This window comes from Xenia sp. Carnegie-2017, unplaced genomic scaffold (assembly GCF_021976095.1).
Source record: "Xenia sp. Carnegie-2017 unplaced genomic scaffold, XeniaSp_v1 HiC_scaffold_1, whole genome shotgun sequence".
In the NCBI taxonomy this organism is placed as follows: domain Eukaryota; kingdom Metazoa; phylum Cnidaria; class Anthozoa; order Malacalcyonacea; family Xeniidae; genus Xenia; species Xenia sp. Carnegie-2017.
In genome coordinates this window covers 582,136-603,683 of record NW_025813402.1, presented here as the reverse complement: position 1 = coordinate 603,683, position 21,548 = coordinate 582,136, and the positions used below count along the sequence as shown (strand labels likewise).

The 21,548-nt window shown below is 33.1% G+C and overlaps 1 protein-coding gene and 2 long non-coding RNA genes across 9 annotated transcripts in view; 1 reads left to right on the top strand and 2 right to left on the bottom strand.

The window, feature by feature from the left end:
• Positions 1-558: 558 nt before the first annotated feature.
• Positions 559-2,527, bottom strand: LOC124441061. Its single transcript, XR_006946859.1, has 2 exons — positions 2,026-2,527; positions 559-832 (listed from the first exon to the last, which is right to left on the bottom strand). It is a non-coding gene; the product is annotated as an uncharacterized LOC124441061 (long non-coding RNA).
• A 443-nt stretch (positions 2,528-2,970) lies between these two features.
• On the top strand, positions 2,971-4,708 carry LOC124441174. Its single transcript, XR_006946897.1, has 2 exons — positions 2,971-3,256; positions 4,387-4,708. It is a non-coding gene; the product is annotated as an uncharacterized LOC124441174 (long non-coding RNA).
• Positions 4,709-6,597: 1,889 nt separating this feature from the next.
• Positions 6,598-21,548, bottom strand: part of LOC124440513 (eukaryotic translation initiation factor 2 subunit 1-like) — a 150,028-nt gene continuing 135,077 nt past the window's right edge. Inside the window, exons 5-8 of one of the 7 annotated variants that reach the window (XR_006946675.1) lie at positions 17,606-17,749; positions 12,885-13,334; positions 8,582-8,722; positions 6,598-7,065 (exon numbers count right to left, since the gene is read on the bottom strand). Coding sequence is in view for 4 of the 7 variants with exons in the window: in XM_046990925.1 (XP_046846881.1) it covers positions 14,171-14,476; positions 17,606-17,704 (405 nt within the window). In the remaining 3 variants the exon portion in view is untranslated. Of the gene's footprint in view, positions 7,066-8,581; positions 8,723-9,402; positions 9,639-12,884; positions 13,335-13,846; positions 14,477-15,134; positions 15,269-17,605; positions 17,750-18,580; positions 18,749-19,228; positions 19,491-21,548 lie in introns of those variants that run through there. The other 6 variants (XR_006946681.1, XM_046990939.1, XM_046990944.1 and 3 more) reach the window with 6 other exon arrangements.

Below are 21,548 nucleotides of genomic sequence, written 5' to 3'. Positions count from 1 at the left end.
CAGTAGCACATTGTTATCCTTTCTCTTGACAACTCAGTGACGCTGATAGTCTTGTGGTCTAACTAAGGATGCTGGTGATTCTCAGTAGCACATTGTTATCCTTTCTCTTGACAACTCAGTGACGCTGATAGTCTTGTTGTCTAACTTAGGATGCTGGTGATCCTCAGTACCACATTGTTATCCCTTCTCTCGACAACTCAGTGAGGCTGATAGTCTTGTGGTCTAACTTAGGATGCTGGTGATCCTCAGTAGCACATTGTTATCCTTTCTCTCGACAACTCAGTGACGCTGATAGTCTTGTGGTCTAACTTAGGATGCTGGTAATACTCAGTAGCACATTGTTATTCTTTCTCTTGACAACTCAGTGACGCTGATAGTCTTGTGGTCTAACTTAGGATGCTTGTGATCCTCAGTAGCTCATTGTTATCCTTTCTCTCGACAACTCAATCAACCTTCAGCTGTGTGCCATTCAATTATAGGAATGTAGGAATGTCTAAATTCTGCATTTCACAGAAAACTCTTAGACACTGTTACCAATAGAGCAATGTAGGAACAAACTTGTCTTTGAACCATAAAAACTTTTTAAAAGGTTGAGAAGTAAAATGTTGGGCATTCTCTTTTCATTCAATACATAAATATATACAACATGTTCTTGGTACAACAAATAAAATAGATAAAATTGATTGACTATATAAATTACAATTGTTCATTTATCCAGTTCCTAATTGATTTATCATTGACTTCTGCAGCAGCCACTGTTTCTTGACATGGCCAATGGGGGACTCTCATTTTTTCTTGTTTCACAGCAAGACATCTGTCAACGTGTTGTGGACTATAAATGTGAATGAACATGTTATCAAAGTTAGTCTGAAAATCTTTCAAACATTTTTAAACGAAACAGAAGTTAACAAATTGAACTACTTATCTAAAAGAATGTTTAAATTTTGTTTAAGAACCAGAAGTCCTGTGTTAACGACATCAAGGCTCTTTAACAAGAATGTGTAAAAAACCACTGATCTAATATAGGACTGGATGACACATTTAATATAAAACTAGTCAAACAATGACATTAATATTTGAGACTTTAAGCCTTTCTGTGATTCTGATCAGACAAATTTTCCTATCCTGATGATAGAAGAATGCTGCAGTTTGGCAAAGCATTCTTAAAATAAAAAATTTAATAATTTTAAATAAATTAAATGCAGTGAACTATGGCACTTTAATCAGAGTCAAAAAGAATGACATTAAGTTAAAATGTTGAAAACTATGTACAACAGCACTGACTAAACAAGATCAGCCATGCATAATGATTTTGAATGCCAAGTTAGTTTTTTATTAGACTCAAATACAACTGCAAAAACACAACGGTAATGAACCACCAAATGAAAACATGTTTTACTCTGCTATTATATACAAAAAGTTCTTATAGATGGGTCATTCAAAGGCAGTATAACCTTCCATAACTGCTGTGCTACCTTGCTTTGATTATCATGTACAAAACTAAAACTGTGTTATTAACATTTTAAGAAATTGAAATATTTTAAACATTGCTTACAGTATGTGTGTACATATAAATATTTTAAGGGTCGTATAATGGAATTTCTATGGTGTACTAACAAAACAACACATCTTTACTGGAAGAGCTAAAGTAACATATTTCTAATACAACAGAAGACAACCTAACCAAAACTGGGTCAAGTGTAAAATGCATTGTAACGTAGAATGATAAGGTCATGTTGATGTACTGCATTGACATACAAATTACAATGTCTGTAATTACAAGTGTATTGGGAAAGGAATAATGCAAAATGTGCGTTCTTATTTATACAAAAATTATGATGTACAACACTGGATGAATAGAACTTAAATGAATGAAGATAATAAAGCAAAAGATTTTACAAAAGATTCGCATAAAAGGACTATTCATTCTTAACATATCAAAAAAAATTTGTTTGATCGTTTGAATGGGATGAGTGAATTTGAACTGTAGATGTAAGTCAATGTTTTAAAGTTTGAAACACTTACCGTAAAGGTTCTTTAGTACCGTAAAAACATACTAAAACGATGAGCAAGTTGTCAACACCATTTTTTTAAGGGCTTAACAATATTTAAGTCGCCATTTTCCATTCTGAAGATGATAGTTCAAGCAGTTGATTGCATCAAATTTCGAACTAATTTCGAGATGAACTGCGTTTCAACTCATTTAGTTTGTATTTAATTTACAGTGAATAAAACTTCACCGTATTCAGAACAACTTTGTGTTTCAAAGAAATTGTTTTCCCTTTCGAATTTGAGATGGAGTTCAATGTTGACATCTACATGTCGATTCAATGCGTAATCCAGCCTATACTAAGATCAATGGTGAAGAATCGCTTTTACACTAATGCGCATGCGTTAGTCATTGGTATTGAAAACTGCACGGCTCACCACAAGCATTATGCGTGTAAAAGAGAATAAATCTAAGGAAATTACCAACACGAATTAAAATAATTTTAAATTAAACCAAAAATATTAAAAAATAAAAATAAAAAAAAATAAAAAAAATAAAATAAAGAAAAATAAAAAAATAAAAAAGTGAAAATTGTAAAACAAATATGTAATGAAATAGAAAAGTTTTTTTAATAAAATAGTAATAAAATTCTGAACAAATATTGTAACATTTAGCAAAATTTTTTCAAAAATACATTTGTGCAAATTAAAAAACAATAAATAGAATTTCTCTTTTAAAAAATAGAAACATTCAAAGCGACTTACCTCATGTTCAAGCAAGAAGAATCAGCTTCTGAATGAGCGGATTTAATTCTTCACACCAGTTTTATTGTGTAGAATCCCTCCAATAAAAACCTGGCGTGAAAACCGAAAAAAGAAGCTTATTGGCCTGTGACAACCAATTAAATTCATGCATAACAATCGGCCAATAGACAACCACCAGCTCAGGTAACTCGAAGCGCGCATTGTGGTCTCAAGTTGCACGACATGCAAGCGAAATTTTGTATTTGTGGACGACAATGCAAAGTCTATATTGTGCTGTTTCTTTTCGCCTTTCAAAGTCAGTTGACACAACTGAAGACACTCCTTCTTTTCAGAAATCAAGTACGGACGTTCAGGAGCATTCTGCCTCTAAAATTTTAGAAAAGACTGCTTTATTTTAGCAGTAATATCGTCGTTAGACTAAAAGGTGACGTTGTTCAACATCCAACGGCGTCAAGTCGAAGTATAAACTGAAAGATTGTATCGACTTGGATTTTACAAGATGGTTAGTAAAACTTAGTATTATTGCAAAATCTGTCTTCAGTCACTAACGAAAAGCTGACAGGCAAGCGCATTGAAAATATATTCACTATGTCTCACAAATTTCTCCCAAAGTCGATCGATACATTGAGAAAGAATTACCGGTTACTTATGCCGTATGCGGAAGGTTTTGTCAACAACATCACGACAAAGTAAACTTTTGAGCTAAAATTTTGTTGCTTTTTGTTTATGGTAGCGTATCTACGTCTATATAATCTGAAAATAAAGTTATTTAGTTGCATTTGAATGAAGCAAATGCTGATGTTCAATGTGCGATAGGCTTTGCAAAAGTTGGCAAAGATGCTTGCATAGACTTCGGTCAAGCATAAGTTGTAGTTGCTTCTCACTGCAGCTTTTGTCGTGTCAAAATACTGGATACTTTTCTATTTAATTTTATCAACAATATTTGTCTGAATCATCTAATACATGGGAACATGCATGCTTCACTGAATTCGACTTTGTGTTTCATGAAATAACTCGATGTTTGTAATAGTTCAATTTCAAAGACTCGTGAAATAAAACAATTTCATTTTGTATGACAGTAATCAACCTTCAGTTATAATCAGGGCAAATAGTAATTTTTCTTGTATTGTCTGATTGCTATTGATTTGTATCTACAGCAGCCTTCTAAACAGGATGTTTCAAACAACGATAACTTTTGCCATGGTTTTGGAACTACCATTTGGCACATTACACTTTAGTTGTACTGAGCATATGTAAGGTTTATGACGGAAAGTCATGATGTTATGTTATAGGACGACTGCGTGTTAGCAAAAGCCATCTTAACACAAAATTACATAATTATTTGCTTATTTAACATCAGTATGTGTTTGTTTGAAATGCACATAAAGAACTTTATTTTCAGATTTAATGAACGTAGAAACACAGTCCACAACGAAAAGCAACAAATTTTTAACAAGAAACCTTCCACAACGACAAGCGTAATTTCGTCCAATTTTGTGAGACATAGTGCTTTAGCCAATGATAGCTTTTGCAATGTTATAATTATTACTGGTACAATTCAAATTTTCACAATCTCTTAGTTTGTTCTTTGCCACAAGTTGTCGAACAACGTCAGTTTTTGGAAATTTTCAGATGCAGAAGACTCCTGAACCTTTGCATTCAAAAGAACTGTCGTCTTAACTCGTCTTTATTGACTTGAAAAAGCAACAAGAAAAGATCACCGATTTTTGCTTAGGCACGGTTCAAACGTCGTGCTTTTCATGAGCCAAACCTAATTCATATTTGGTACGACAAAGTACGACGTGGCTCGACGTCGATTTAAACGTCGAACTTAATTTGTCGAATTTAACTGTTTATAGTAAGCCTTCGGTTGCTTTAGGTCCTGAAGTGATAATTATGCAATACATGTAATATATTCATAGTGATTTACACACATCATATGACTTTTTGTTAAGTTGTTGGAAGTTGATTGTGATCACAATTGAGTTATTGAGTTAGCACAAAATTTTGCGATTGGGATAATTGTGATCACAATAATCCCAATCGCAAAAAATTTGTAATATGCAAAAGTACAATTTCTCCTGATGCAGCACGTTAAATAATTTCGAGGGATTGAAATTAGCCAAAACTTCAAGGTTAAAAATTACAACTGTTTGTTAAGCACCACAAGTCATTCCTGTTTTAATTCTCAAATTAAGCCAAATTGGTTGTTTTCATTTTTAAATGTTATGCGTATAGTTATTAAATCAGAATATTGTGAAATTGCTCGAGAAGATAAATCTGATCATAAGTATTGAATCGTTTTTATCTACCAAAATCATGTAATGCTTGACTGAGTCCTGGCTTACCGGGCTCATGTAATCAGCCTATAATTGCTTGATGTCGAACACTTTTCAAGATTTTCAAGTCAGAGTTTACTGTCGTTTCTAGTTCAACTATATCACTATTTGAAGCAGTTAAGCAGTTATTACGCGTTAGATAGTTTGAAAATCTGAAAAAAATTTTGCCAATTGCAATAGGTAAATTGCATTAATGTTTATTGTTCGCGAGCACTGATGCGACAGCCCCCAATTAGCATTGTAATTTAACCGGAAATTATAATTGAAGTTTAGCTCAATGGCAAATAAACAAGAAATTTCAAACATTCTGTATGATACACCATGTATAATAATAATAAACTTAAATTATTAGTGAGATGATTTAACGATGGTGGAGCAAAATGCGAAAGCTATAAACGACACAGAAATTAGTAAATGTAAATCGTAACTCTCACACCAACCTCTTTACTGAAGCCAAGTTAGCCACGAAGGTAAAATGTACAAATCAAGTTGAAAGTCTCGTTTGCACGCTTTGAAAATTGAGATAGATCTGAGACAATAAGAATCCCTTGCCTCTGTGTTAGTGGTCCTCTTCTTCGGTACGTTCGCACGTTATGTAAACTTCGCAAACAACAGAGAGGAGTTTTCCCAAACCTACCAATCAAAATCTCGATGAATTATCGAACCAATGAAAATCCTAACATGGGGTCGAACGAATGATAACATCATATGTACGTAATGGGCAGCCCGCTAGGCTTTGTACGACGTCTTGATCGTTTAATTCATTTGTACAATCAAGGCAAACGTAAACAAAGTGCTTGAATTACTATTTAGTCACATGACTTTTAGGCGGGAAAATGAATAACAATGAAGTAAAGGCAGGTAGTTTCCTTTAAGGTGCGGGGACCCTTGAATGATAACTTTTTGATTTTTCGACTCGGGCAACGAAACGAAAAACATAGGCGATATGATACATCATTGTTTCATTAACATCTTGACTTTGGTGAAGAAAACATCTCTCAAAGGAGGCTTAAATGTACGAAACGAAATACATGTGCGATACGATACGATACATCATTGTTTCATAAAACTAGCCATATTTTCCTTTATGTTACAAATGCTACAAATTTCCTTTATGTTACAATTGTTTACAAATGCTTTATGATTATGTCGACATTGCGAATGGAGAAACTATTGTTTTGTGAGCTTTTGTACTTTTTAATACAGTTAACGTCATGATACACTTCCGCGTTTGAAATATTCTCGATTTCATTTGATGATATATAAAGTTAGAAAGGAGTATTAGAAATTTTCAACGAACTTCACTGACTGTATAAGTTCTGATAAACGGCAAAGGTGAACGTCGAGATTAAGTTAACATGAAATTTAAACTCAGGGTCAGACAATGGAAAGCGACAGACAAACTATAGCATCGACAGTCATAATTCATAACCAATTTTGATAAGATATTTTGAATCTTGGATCAATTATGATTAAAAAGTTCAAGGAAAGTTTTCGCTCGTAGGAAATTGTTAGCAATATTTAATTTAATAATCTCTTTTCTAAATATGCTTTCATTTCAACGACTTGGCATTTACAATAGTTTCACGATGACAAATGTCCTATTCATCACAAACTACAAATTCAGAGCTGCAGTTTAACCCGAACAGGGGACCTTCAAAAACTGCCTCGCGAAATACTGACAATGAAATATCTATTTCGGATCGTCAATAGAAAATAATTGTGTTTGTAATGTATAGGGTTTGAATGGAGTTTGAAGTTAAACAAATTATTGTTCAAGGCAACTGCAGGTAGTGTATGATAAAAATAAAACACAGCAAGTTTTAAAACAAACCACAATCATTTATGCTTCATCTTGTTTTTCTTCATCATCAGGATTATCGTCATCACCATCAACTTCTGCATTTTGACATTCAAGTTTTTCCAGTTCCTTTGCAAAGTCTGCTTCATCCATATCTGTGACAACCTTTGGCTGAACAGATAACAATGATAATCAATGATAGAAATTTATAGCTTAAATTTATCATTTGAAATCAACAAATTTCTTGCATGAATGCAAAGTCATGGCAATAGGATTTACAAGTACATTTCAACCCCTAACCTTGATTGGCATGTATCTGACATAATGAGAAGAACTGACAAAATAAACACAAAAGTAGATTGCTAAGCTCTTGGTCAGTAATGATTAAGGTTAAAAATCTGTGGGTAAAGTGAAGGTTTGAGTCAACAATCGACTTGTAATGTGCCAATTCATCGCACACTAATCGACAGAGCATACAAACTTAACAATACAAACAATGGCTTTTAACGAGACATAAAAAAACATCACATCCACTCTTTTACGAAACTCTTTCCCACTTAACTTTATTAACAGAACCGTAAAACGATATCGACAATAAACAAAGCAACAACCTCAACCTAGACACCGAAACTCCTGACACGACGATCACAACCAACACAAATGAAAATTCCAAAATAACAACTCTATACTTCAAACTACCATACATCGGACATTACTCACGACACACACAACGCAGACTTACAAACATTATGAAACGCTTCTGTACAGATATTGACATTCGACTAATTTTCACATCATTCAAAATCAAAAACCTTTTCTCATTCAAAGACCCAATCCCTGATTCAATTAAATCTATGGTGGTATATGAATTCAGTTGCGCGGGATGTAATTCCCGATACATTGGCGAAACTTCGCGTCATTTATCCACCAGAATCAGGGAACATACCACAACAGACAAAAACTCTCATATCTACCGACACCTTAAATCTCACTCGTGCAAAACCAAATATTCACCCTCTTGTTTCAAAATCATCGACACTGGCGAAACCTCATTCTCCCTTAAAATCAAAGAAGCACTCCACATTAACAAAACTAACCCTGACCTCAATGTTCAAGTTTTTAAATTCAATACAATATTTAGTTTATAATACGCTTGGACGCCCTCCATTAATTTATCTTATTTCCTTATTATTGTTGTAATTTATGTATCATATTACTTTTATATAAACCTTGTATTATTTATTATTTCACTTATACTGAAGATGGCATCATGAGATGTCGAAACATGTCTGTTTTAAAAAAACTCGTCGTGTATATTAACTGCGCATTAGCAATAGTGCTTCTATGAAATTATCTAAACAAAATTTTTTAACTTTGTTTGGCTTTTTAATTTTTACACCCATTACTTCATGTCATTTTCTTGTTTCAATTCTTGCAGATAAATATTGTCAATGTTAACAGGGTCATTATATTTTTGATTTTAAAGGACAGGAATGGTGTCATAGTAATTAACAATTAAATGACTAATGATGACGTCATACGTGAACTTTGATAATGTCCCATTTTTAATACAGTATGGTACTTAGGGAAGTGGTAACAGGATGATATGAGGACAGTAGAGGCACCAGGGGGATGTCATTTTAGTGATACAATATACTTTTTATAGAAATATAAACCAAACACTTACAGCTTGTTGTAAAACAAATGTTCCTTTCTTGTTCAGAATGACTTCTTCAATGGCTTTGATAGATGTTTCCAAAGCTTTCAAACCTTCTTGATTCATTGTTATGGTCATGACAACATAGGTAGGTGGTGAAATGGGATTTATCTTAAAGAAGAAAACAGTTTACAATCAAACAGTGAAATTTTCAAAAGATTTTTTGTCATTGTATGATATTTAGGCCTAGCGCAGCTATTGTAAGATATAATTACATTGCTGTGCACATTTGGAACATCTATAAATAATTAAATCTTGTTTTCGTGAACATGAAAATGTTCATCCTCATTGTGTTTATGTAGCAATATTGCAATTTGATGCATTTCAATGAGAATGATCTGTCTTATACAGTGGTGTAAAACAAAGCTTCATGCTATTCTTGGTTCTTAAGGTTCATTTTCCTTGACAACTCATTTATTGACAGTTGTCTTGTTGTACACAATGTTCAGTAGTATATATAATAATCATTCTACAATTGAAATCTTGACATAAACATATTTAAAAGTTAAAATGACATGATGAATATGAGGTATAGCTCTATTGGTTAAGAACAGTTTATGTACGATGTCAGATGATGTTAATGTTGATTCATAATGGTTTCAAAAAAGCTTGGCTGACTGATAATTACGCTAATAAACACATAACCCTGGCTGTCACATGTTACAATCGTAAACAAAATCTCAGCAAACTTATAAAGCCATAAATATAAAGCAGTTTTAAAATTCAAAAGGAGTAAAGATCTTTTTATAAAGTCTAACGATGATCAATGATTACAGTACAATAGAACTTACCTAAATGAAGTCATAATATTAAACGTCGCTCGATTTTGAAATAGAAATACAAACAATTCGTTATGTTGATGATGGCACAAAATATGTACAAAGATATAACGCAGATTGTTCAATCAGTTGCATTTTTCATTGAAAACTTTTCAAGAACCTCAAACGGTAATACTTTAAATACAGACGAACAAGTTTACAGTTTGAGTTTACATGACTGACTTAACCGATTGTCGGAAACATCCGGTGGAAACTATCGGTATTCGCCGATTATTATTCGATGTCTGTCGTGAAAATGGTTTGTGACGTATTCAGTGACGTAATCGATTTTCCGAACCCAGGTTATCCCAATGAACTCCATAATAATATGAAACATTTCTGTTGTTGAAGAACAGTCTGTTTGCTATAAATGCTACTGTTTGTAGTCTTTTATACAGCATATGAGTCTGATCCAATCTTTAATTTAGCAAAGAGTTAAATTAATGGGTTGAGGAATGACACAACTTCTGTATGTGTTTAATGATCATACAGGGGTGTGTTTGGAGGGGGCTCAACCCCGTTTGTTCAAATTCTATGCCTTGTATTGACAGTGAAATATAAAGATCAAAAAGCTAGCAGCACCCAAATATATATCAAAAAGCCAGCAATATTTTAATATATATGAGAAAGGCAGCAACATTTGTAATATACATTAAAAAGCCCAAACAGCTGAAATTATGGAGATATGCCTCTGTGATCTTATAAACCAAAACCTACAATTAAAATATAATTGACAAGTCTAGAAAAGAAGTAATGTTCTGCTCTGAGCTACAGAAGTAGGGTACATTCGTAGAATTCATTACCAAAAATACTCACTACTCGAAGTAGAATTCTCTACTTGAGTCAGTTAATTGAACCTTATATCAAAAGCAGTTCAGCACAACAATCGCCAAACGCAATCATACGTTTGACGTAAAGGCATTTTTTTCATTTTTTTCGTAATCCTCGATTCTGGCGATATGTAATGACATTTAGTAGCCGTCAACAATCAGTTATTACAAACTTATCCATAAAAAAACGCAATATTATCTCAAAATACTGTATTACTAGCAGCAATTGCTATATAAACACAAGCTCAAATTTTCGAAACTAGGAACCAAAATAGCGGAAATTGATCAGGTGATCAATATTGCCCAATCAAACGGATAACAATAGATGTCCCAACTCTTAAAAATAGAGGGCTCTGAGGTTATCAAATAGATAAGTGGGCGTTTTAAAAATAGAAAATACGACATCGAAAAGTACATTTGTTCTAATTAGTAAATATTTCAATTATCATTATGTTCACGGCACACTTGTACAAATTATAGATATTTACAGTTCATCAGGAATTGAAGGAAAATTTAAATCATACAATTCAATAAGAAGTTCCAAATATAAAAGTACGAGTAAAAATATTAAATATTCAGTCTGAATTTCTGCTCCAGGTTCCATTCCTTGATCCTCTGCAACACTCTCTGGAACGTTTTGTGAACGGGAATTATTATTTTCGTCTTGATGTACTTTCTTCAAGCTCTAGCGATTTTTTTCTATATCTTTATTCTCGTCCGTATTTGATTAAAGTAAGCTCTGGATTTTTTCACCTTTTTCGCTCCTTTCCTTACTTTGTATAAAATCGAATGTAAATACAGTTGACCAACTTTAACAACTTAAATCATTCATTCTGCCACAGCTACATGACACACCAGTGCAATGCAACAACCACGATGACTGCCATTCCACAATGTTGAACAACAACGGAACAAGATATGTTTGTTTACTTTATAACGGAACAAGACGCAGCATGGTGTATTTAGGAAACTTTTTTCTTTTTTTTTCACCCATGCAAAATACCCATAATGCAACAGTCACTTCATCTGATATGCTTCCTCTGCAAGGGGAAGTCCCTTAACATACCCATCATGTGAATGTAGGACAGTGCATCGTAAGATCTGCGGACAGAGCGTATTAAGGGAAGAAACAATATAATTGTTTTAGAGGAAAATTACAGAAAACTCTGTCACAAAAAAATTCTTCAGTGTAGCCGGCCCTGGGTAAGCAAAAGTCCTACTTGACTAAATTGACTATGCAGTTTTCTGTTGTCGCGTGTAATGCCCGTTTTGTGTCGTGTTTGTGAAGAAATTATAAATATTGAACTTTGCTTTAGAAATTAGAATACACAAGCCATGAGCCACCAGCTCAATAAAATGTGTTTCCCAGGGAATATAATAACGAGATAATCATTGTCTCCAAAGAATACGTTCTTACAAGTTACTGTGCTATAAATATGGTTGATATTCACAGATATGTAAAGTGAACTTCGTCGCTAAAATTTAACATAGTAAAATTTTCTATAGGCAATAATATCTCATAAGACATTTTACGTACTTTGAAGATCAGCTACATAGCATTCATCAACCTTTTCTTTACTTAACACTTCACAGTTAAATTTCGCAGTGAGCAGTGGACAAGAGCCTAAAATGCGAAATATTACGGCAAGGAAGATTAAAATCATGATTTACAGTCAAACGGCCAATTTTACGTCTTGCGGTCAATGTTATAAAAATTGGCCGTCATAATTAACTTGTTTAGAGATCAACTGTTTAGGAATGAAACAATCTAATGACAGCAATAATCACTTAACAATGATTTTGTTATTAAAAGGTTAAAAGCTGTGAAATAAAACGATTTGAAATGGATAAGTTATTCTAAAACATAGCCTTTAGAACAATGACTTTGAAATTCAAAAATTTCAATAAACCTTCCACTCACTGTCTCAAAGAGATGTGAAATTGAGTGTGTGATGAGTAGAGTGTGGAAGGTTTATTGTAATTTTTATATTTCAAGGTCATTGTTGTAAAGGTTTTGTTTCAGATTAACTTATCCATTTAAGATCTCGGAGCGATTATAAAATACCCGTCCATTTTTAAAGGCACCCTTACAGGCTTAAGTTAAACTAAAATATCGTTTAGTTCTCAATTATTATTTATCAAGTATCATTTAGTGTCATTTAATGGTCAAAATAAAGAACAAAGTATAAAGAACAAGGCATATTATATAAGTAGATAGTGAGTGGACGGGTATTCTATAACATAGCATTACGATCTTGTGGTGTTGATCACTTTGGTAGTTGTGGTTCGTATGGCATAGTAAAAAAAGTGTCAAATATGAATATAATAATGTATAAAAAGTCATAGCCACCTCTTGTACTTAAGGCAAGTTTGTCACAAATAGAAGGTTAATAATCTAGTGAATATTGCGATAACGCGACTTCCGTATGCGCTCGAAAATCTCGTACACTTGCACAGTTTTGCCAACGTAACATTTACGTTATAATAAATAAAGTTGCCTTTAAAAAAAATAAAAAGCATTGTCGTTAACTGATAGAAATATAACTTATACGTATAAGAAGATTTTTGCAATGAAAGCGAAAGCTGGGCGCAAACTCAGTAAATTTATCAATATTTTGCACAAACCTTATTACGTCAAGCACAGAATGTATTGGTTCAACTTTTTCTTCGTTCGGTTCTGGTTCTTTCACGATAACATTTCCAGGTTAAATGCAAATAAACAAATTACTCCCCAAACATTGTAGTCATAAGACAATACAGCAATGTTCTTCTTCACAATTTTCCGCTCCGTTTTGACTCCAATTCAGCGACTGCCAAAAGCAAGCTGGATACAATCAAAGGAAGAACCAAAAGTCTTAATGCTCTCACCCAAATCTCACCAAGAAACGACACATACATTGCATATTCCTTCGGTGTTGGATCTATGGACGACTGAACAGTGCCATGTAATAAAGAACCAAGTAAAAATCCACAAAGTACGCCGAATAAAATGAAAAATAATATCATATGTTGTTTGGCATGTTTTAATCCATTGTAGCAACGCTTTCGTGAAGTCATTGTCGAAATTTTGCAGCTCTGAATACAATTGAAAGCAACAAATAAACACTGAATCTCAACTTCACATTTCACAATAACAAAGGCTATAAATTTACCGCGCCATTGACTGTATATAAATATTCAATACATATTAGAGACTTAGGTCACGTGTTTTTCTTCCCAGATTTTAACAGCCAAGGGGGAAATCCCTTTTAAACGCTTTGAAATAAATGAGAGAAGGCTAAACTAATTCACAAAACAAAAGCTATTTGTCGTCATCACAATAATTGGGAAACTTGTGATAGGAAGAAATAAAATAGAAATCACTATAAGAGCCCTTACAAACAGTATTTCAAAACATTCTGTTCTTTATCGAATCTACAACTGGCAGTAAATACTAAAAAATTTGTAAACTTGGCAATGGAAAAATACATAATTGGTAGTGAGGATGGTTTGCTAAAATTAAAAGATTTCACTCAGTCGATTTCATCCTGAAGACAATGTCTCACGACGCAAACTAGCATCATAAATAATTTCTATGGAAACAATTATGCAGGAATGCATGAGTTTATATCAGTGGTTTATACATTATAACGCATGAAATGACAGCACTAAAAAATTACCATTCAATAAATATTAATAATTACATTAAAATAAATATTATTAAGAAAGAGATTTACAAAAACGTACAAATTATTTTAAATGGTTCATTAGTACATAAGATTAAAGTATGCCTTTCGTCCATTGATTATTGAATGGTAAAAACAAAATATTTTCTTGAGTTCTTGCGTTTTACACAAACCTATTTATCATAAAAAATGTACATGATTTATTTCTCTTAGTATAAATCATTTTACGTTGAAGTTGACGAATCTTTAAAGTTTTTCTAACGTTGATGGAACATTCAAAACCAAATCTTTGTTCAGCATTTCCATCGCACATCCATCTTCTCTTGTCAAGTCTTGCAGGTCAAACAAAAATTGTTCAGGAAGCGTTTCTTGAATGGGTAAATTTAGAATTGGTTGAGTATTTTCACCATCTTCCATACTTTCATTTTCCACTGCACTGTCGTATCTTATGTTCCCATCTTCTAACCCATTGTAATAATTTTCTTTACCGTTGTTTTCTTTTTTAGCACAGGTATTTTCACCTTTGTTGTTCATCTTTTTGTAAATGACGATCTAAAGATAATTAGATTAGGGAAAGAGGCATAATCTGGACTATTCTACAAAATAGCCAACTTATTAAGAATTTCAAATTTCACCACTCTCAGACGGTGAAACTATAGATTTCTAGAGAAATTATCAATGGTAATGTTCTGAAATGTGCAAAGTACATCCTTCCGTCTGGAATTTATAAGTATTTTGTTTTTATATCACGTGACCATTTTCTGAAACATATGCGGGATTGTAGGATTGTACGCATATGACCCACACTGACTACATAGAAATGTAGAAAAAATTGAAGATCATAGACGATTTTTTTTCACCCAGTATAATAATAATAAATTAAAATTGCGAATATTTTTTCCTAAAGCGAAAAAAACAGACAAATAAACAACGCGGGGTTTGCTCTAATTGCGGGGTTTCCTCGGAGTCAAAATAATTTTAGTTCACAATGTCGATAACTTTGCTAAAATGTACTGCAGTATATTTTTGATATCAAAAAATTAGTTCAAAATGATCGGAAAAACGATCCAGCATGAAAAATGCCGAAATGTATGAAACTTGTTTCATACTATCATTTGACGAAGAGTTGTTGAAATGGATGGTTCGAATCGTAAGAATAGAAAATTATTTTATTACTTAGTGTAAAATAAAATAGATAAGTCATATCTACCTTTTCTTTTAAAGCCAAGTTAGCCACGTAAAGAAATATACAAGAAATACACGCTTTTAGTTTTCCACTATGGTTCTGTGCAGACGGCTGTCACTGTTTATATGACACTTCTTTGGATGGTTTCTTAATAAAACCTTACTCCACCAATAAGATTAAAGATATCAGATCATATTTATCCATGCACAGCATGGCGTATGCACCCACGCAGATAAAGAGAAATCACACTCAAATGCAAAAAACGCATCGTAGTGACCCACACGCTCACAGTGTTTCAAATTCCTTTTATAAAAATTCAAAACATAGTATTCCTTTCCTTTTGTAATACGGACACTAATTGACACCCACGTAAATACCACGAACAAACGGTCATGTATTGTAGAAGAAGCGTTTACACTTTACCGGATTCGCTCACCACGACATCTTCATTTCATTAGAATTAGTCTATTTGATTGTGTTTCTGACGTTAAACAATTTGACTGCCTTTTAATACAAAGAATATTCAACCTGCTACGATAGCAACCCGGTATAGTGTAAACGGGGCCTAAAACGCCACAAAAATTTCTGAAGATCTCTTGAGTAAGACATATCGTCACACGAAGTCTGCATCACACATGGTGACAAAAGTACATTTTATAACAATAGCAATAAAATGGCTTTATGAACGGTTGCTGATTTGCATCAAGGAGATTCACTCGGTTAGAAAAGCAATGTGATTTCATGTTATCATTGGCGCTTTTAACGGCAAGAGTATTTTATTGACCGCATGCTGGCAAGAGTACATTTTATGTGTTAATAGGATGATCACTACAGATGCCCACGCCCACAGTGTTTCAAATCCTTTTATAAAAATTCCAACATCAAATTAGTAGCAATTGATTAAAAATGCAACACCATTTGTCGGACGGACACTAATTGCCATACACGTAATATACGTAAAATACCAGGAGCACCGGGTCATGTATTGAGGAATAAGGCTGTGTTTACTCTATACCGGATTCGTTCATCACGACATCTTCATTTGCTTTAAAGGGTTAACTGTCTGGAGTATAAGTTAAGTACATGCTGTGAACATGTAACAAATTCCATGTTCATAATGACTGTATGTTGTAAATAGAATGCTGTGCATGGTACAGTCCAAGTTGCGGCCATTATTCAAGGCACATTAGCCTTCTATTTACATACATACAGTGATTATGAGCATGGAAATGATTTGTTGTGTAGGACAGATTACACATTACATTAAACAAAGGGGAATGGGACTTATTGGACCTATAAGTCCATGTCTTTCGCAAAATGTAATGTTTGTTTCTTGAAATATTAAAATACACTGCTATATAAGTGTCACGCGCTTGGAAAGCCGACAGAAAGCTCGAGCGAGCATAAGTATATCTACTTCCGGTGCTTTACTTGCGACGATTATAGAGACGTCTTCGCAAATTTATGCGATTCCAAGCTGCAAAGTGATTAAGTGATTCCAAGCTGAAAACAACTGAGTAACATGAATCCAGATGATATCAAATAATATACTTACACACAAACACTGGGAGACTGAGAGCTACATATATGACACCATATAATTGTTGGTGTTAATGGATGTGTTGATCTTGTGCAGGTGAGCAACAAATTGAACAAAATACAGAAATTATTCTTTAGGCTCCAGTTGACATGATTTAATTGGCTATTGGCTGAGTTCTAACTTTCATGTCAACTGCAACATATACATGTAAAGATGAATGATTTAAATGAAGCAATTGCTTTGCTACCGCTTGCCTTTAGCATGCAAATTTTTGTAAAATGAACTTTGGAAAACTGCTTGTCAAATTATTCCTAATTTAATATTTTCATATTATACATACAGACAGTGTTACTTCTTGTTGTTACTTTTATAAATTAACTTAAAGTAAATGGTTTGAACCCGGGAGTATCGTTATATGTTTGTAAATGATGATCGTCCAGGTTAATAAAGTCCTGAGAAGGACTGTTTTTGTTGTTGTTGACTGACGTTTCGACAACCTTAGCTGTAGTCATCTTCAGAGTCAAATGAGGAGTAAACGTCAGGTTAGCCGTATTTGTTATCTGGTTCTTACATAGCGGTGGTTGAACATCAGTCAACAACAACAAAAAACAGTCCTTCTCAGGACTATACCAATTTCCTAAAGTGGCAATTTACTAAAGACATTGTTATGATATCACAATGCATAATTAGCTTTAGGAAAAACTAATTTTTGTGGACAGTTAACATAAATTATTGCCAAAGTCACAGGGTCCTAATATTATTCATTTCAATGCATTGGGATGGTGTCATTGTAATTTTCAAATAAACGACTAATGATTGAATATGTCCGTCTTAATACAGCATGGGGTACTTAGGGAAATGGTAACAGGATGATATGAGGACAGTAGAGGCACCAGGGGGATGTCATTTTAGTGATACAATATACTTTCCATAGAAATATAAACCAAACACTTACAGCTTGTTGTAAAACAAATGTTCCTTTCTTGTTCATAATGACTTCTTCAATGGCTTTGATAGATGTTTCCAAAGCTTTCAAACCTTCTTCTTGATTCATTGTTGTTGTCGTGACAACATAGGTAGGTGGTGAAATGGGATTTATCTTAAAGAAGAAAACAGCTTACAATCATACCGTGAAATTTTCAAAAGATTTTTTATCATTGTATGTTATTTAGGCCTGGTGCAGCTATTGTAAGATATAATTACATTGCTGTGCACATTTGGAACATCTATAAATAATTAAATCTTGTTTTCGTGAACATGAAAATGTTCATCCTCATTGTGTTTATGTAGCAATATTGCAATTTGATGCATTTCAATGAGAATGATCTGTCATATACAGTGGTGTAAATCAAAGCTTCGTGCTATTCTTGGTTCTTAAGGTTCATTTTCCTTGACAACTCATTTATTGACAGTTGTCTTGTTGTACACAATGTTCAGTAGTATATATAATAATCATTCTACAATTGAAATCTTGACATAAACATATTTAAAAGTTAAAATGACGTGATGAATATGAGGTATAGCTCTATTGGTTAAGAACAGTTCATGTATACGATGTCACATGATGTTAATGTTGATTCATAATGGTTTCAAAAAAGCTTGGCTGACTGATAATTATGCTAATAAACACATAACCCTGGCTGTCACATATTACAATCGTAAGCAAAATCTCAGCAAACTTTTGGCATAAATATAATGCAGCTTTAAAATTCAAAAGGAGTAAAGATCTTTTTGACTTTGAAATTCAAAAAATTTCAATAAACCTTCCACTCACTGTCTCAAAGAGATGAGAAATTGAGTGTGTGATGAGTAGAGTGTGGAAGGTTTATTGTAATTTTTATATTTCAATGTCATTGTTGTAAAGGCTGTGTTTCAGATTAACTTATCAATTTAAAATCTTGATGTTCTTATTATGATCTTGTAACATTACCTTTGCTCTCTTTGGTATGGTTCATATGTCATAATAAAATGTATTTACAACTAATATTGTAAATGTATTTATTATTGTTGATTCATAATGGTTTCTACACACTTAGAAATCTCCACACTTGCACAGTTTTGCAAAAGAAGCATTTACGTTCTAATAAAAAAAGGTTTCTTTTAGTAAAGTAAAAAGCCGACAGTTATGACCTTATGATTCATGAAAGCCTTCTAATATTGAAACTCAAACCCTCTCTTAACACCCAAGGCAACTCAATCCCCCTTCACCTTCTTTAATATACCGCCCTTCTCACTTCATTCCTTCATCTAAACCTCCTACTCCCCTCACATGTAATTTAACACCCTGTAATATATGCTTGTATTTAAAATCTCATGTATATAATATATCTCAAATAATCTGAAGATGTCTTAAGTTAAAGAAGAAACGTAATTATTAAAAAAACCTTTAATCTTTCTTTATTTTATTATTGCGATGGCTTTTTTAAATGTCTTATGTTGGGCTATTATGTTCATATTGAAAAAGTAAAAAACATTGTCGTTAAATAATAGAAATAAAAGTTATACGTATAAGAAAATTTTGCAGTGAACGCAAAAGCAGGGCGCAAACTCAGTAAATTTATGAATATTTAGCACAAACCTTATAAGATCAAGCACAGAATGTATTGGTTCAACGTTTTCTTCGTTCGGTTCTGGTTCTTTCACGTTGACATTTCCAGGTTAAATGCAAATAAACAAATTACTCCCTAAACATTATAGTCATAAGACAATACAGCAATGTTCTTCTTCCCAATTTTCCGCTTTGTTTTGACTCCAATTCAGCGACTGTTAAAAGCAAGCTGGATACAATCAAAGGAAGAACCAAAAGTCTTAAAGCTCTCACCCAAATCTCACCAAAAGACACGTACATTGCATATTCCTTCGGTGTTGGATCTAAGGACGACTGAACATTGCCATGTAATAAAGAGCCGAGTAAAAATCCACAAAGTACGCCGAATAAAATGAAAAATAATATCATATGTTGTTTTGCATGTTTTAATCCATTGTAGCAACGCTTTCTTGAAGTCATTGTCGAAATTTTGTAGCTCTGAATACAATTCAAAGCAACAAATAAACACTGACCCTCAACTTCGCAATAACAAAGCCATAAATATACCGCGCCATTGACTATATATAAATATTCAAATCATCACGTGATATGCAGTAACATGTTGCTGATTTGCCTTTAATATTAGAAACATTTGTGATTTGTGTAGTTGTACAAAGGGCAAACCAGTGTTATTTTGCAAATTTTTTTAAGTAAGAAAACTCAGCACTCTAAAGGCATCATCAACAAGCTGTAAGTACAATCCTAACAGAATGAATACTAAAGAACAAAAATTCCAATTTTTTTTAATATTTATCATGACATCATACAAAAGCCAAATCAAATTATCTAATCTACAACAAGCAGTAAATAGTTCGTTTCCAAACTTAAGTATGTCACAATGTTCAGGTATAAATAGTAAAAAGATAATCATAGTTTACAATGATCTACTGTTGGTTCTACATATAAGTATACAATAAAATATGTTATACCAACTGTTCTTGGGTATAACACCTGTCGGTTATAAGATTAAAGGTTCCTGAAATTTACAACAACTTACAAAATCAACTTTCAAATGCTTATTACTATAATGCATGTTTAGATTTTGTCGATCATTATTGGCTCAATCTTCAATTCTGCCATATCATGGTCGTCATCTTTACTGCCAAGCTCATTTCCCTTTTGAATCAGTTCATGAGCTTTAAGAAAAATCACGCCTAAGATTAATGATGGATGCCCAATTAGCTTGGCCAATTCTCGTTTTTTTATGCAAATTTGTTCAACACCTTGAGATAATGTGTTATTTTCAATAGAACCATTTATAGAAACAGGCCCTCTGATGTAATCACATTGTCTTATGTGTGAGAACAAACTCTTAGATAAATTACCAATACCATGGCTACTTGAGCGAAAATACTCAACAATCAATTTCCAATCTTTGTCTTTTTCAGCACTGGATAAATCAATTCCTTTAAACTTGCTCAGTTTTCGAGGACTCACATCAAACATGATAATAGCTGGATGTGTACTGCTCAATCCATATTGCTCTAATGAGAACTTTGCATTATTTACCATGTAGAAACCTGCTCCATCAGAGAAGTCTGATTTCTTTCGACCAAAACCCAGATGAATTCCAATTTCCAGAATATCCACAGCACTTTCGTGATCAGTACAATGGAAATATACTTCTGTCTCAGGATTATTTTCATTTAGTTCAGCAACTTTGATCCAACATGGTGTAGAGCATCTTCTTGCGATTCAACATTGATCATATTTATAGGATGACTATGTCTTCCCTCTTCATCTAAGCGTGGGATATTCACAGTAAACCATTCATTTTGATTATCATTTTGAAAGGAAAATCGAAACTTGATCATTTAAGAAGATATCATACTTAAAATGATTTTCAATGTAAGTTTCCACCCAGGAGAAAATTGGTTTGTGATTTGGATCTGCCATGTTGGTTATCCAATTAGCAATAAATTCAGATCGATGCTTTGTAAAACCAATCTTGCACAAGATTTTAGCAACCTTTTCACCATCTCTGAGATTTTTATGCTGTCTTCTTCCTTAAACTCCTTTAAAATATTAGCAAATGTACCTTTTCACTTTTGTGTTTTCTCATGTAAGGAGTTTGTTCGAGAAGCCTGCAAGCAAACTCATCTTTCAAACCAAGCACTGAGCACAGAACATCTTCTGGGGTGATATCCAAGTCAAAGAGATCATTTATCTCAGGATGGTTTAGATTGGAAATGGCACTTTCTATACTACTCAAAGCATTATCAAGATTAAATTCATACACATACTCAATTGTAATTTCTTGCTTAAAGCCACAAAAATTGTTGTAGATCAGATTTATTTCATCGAGAAGCTT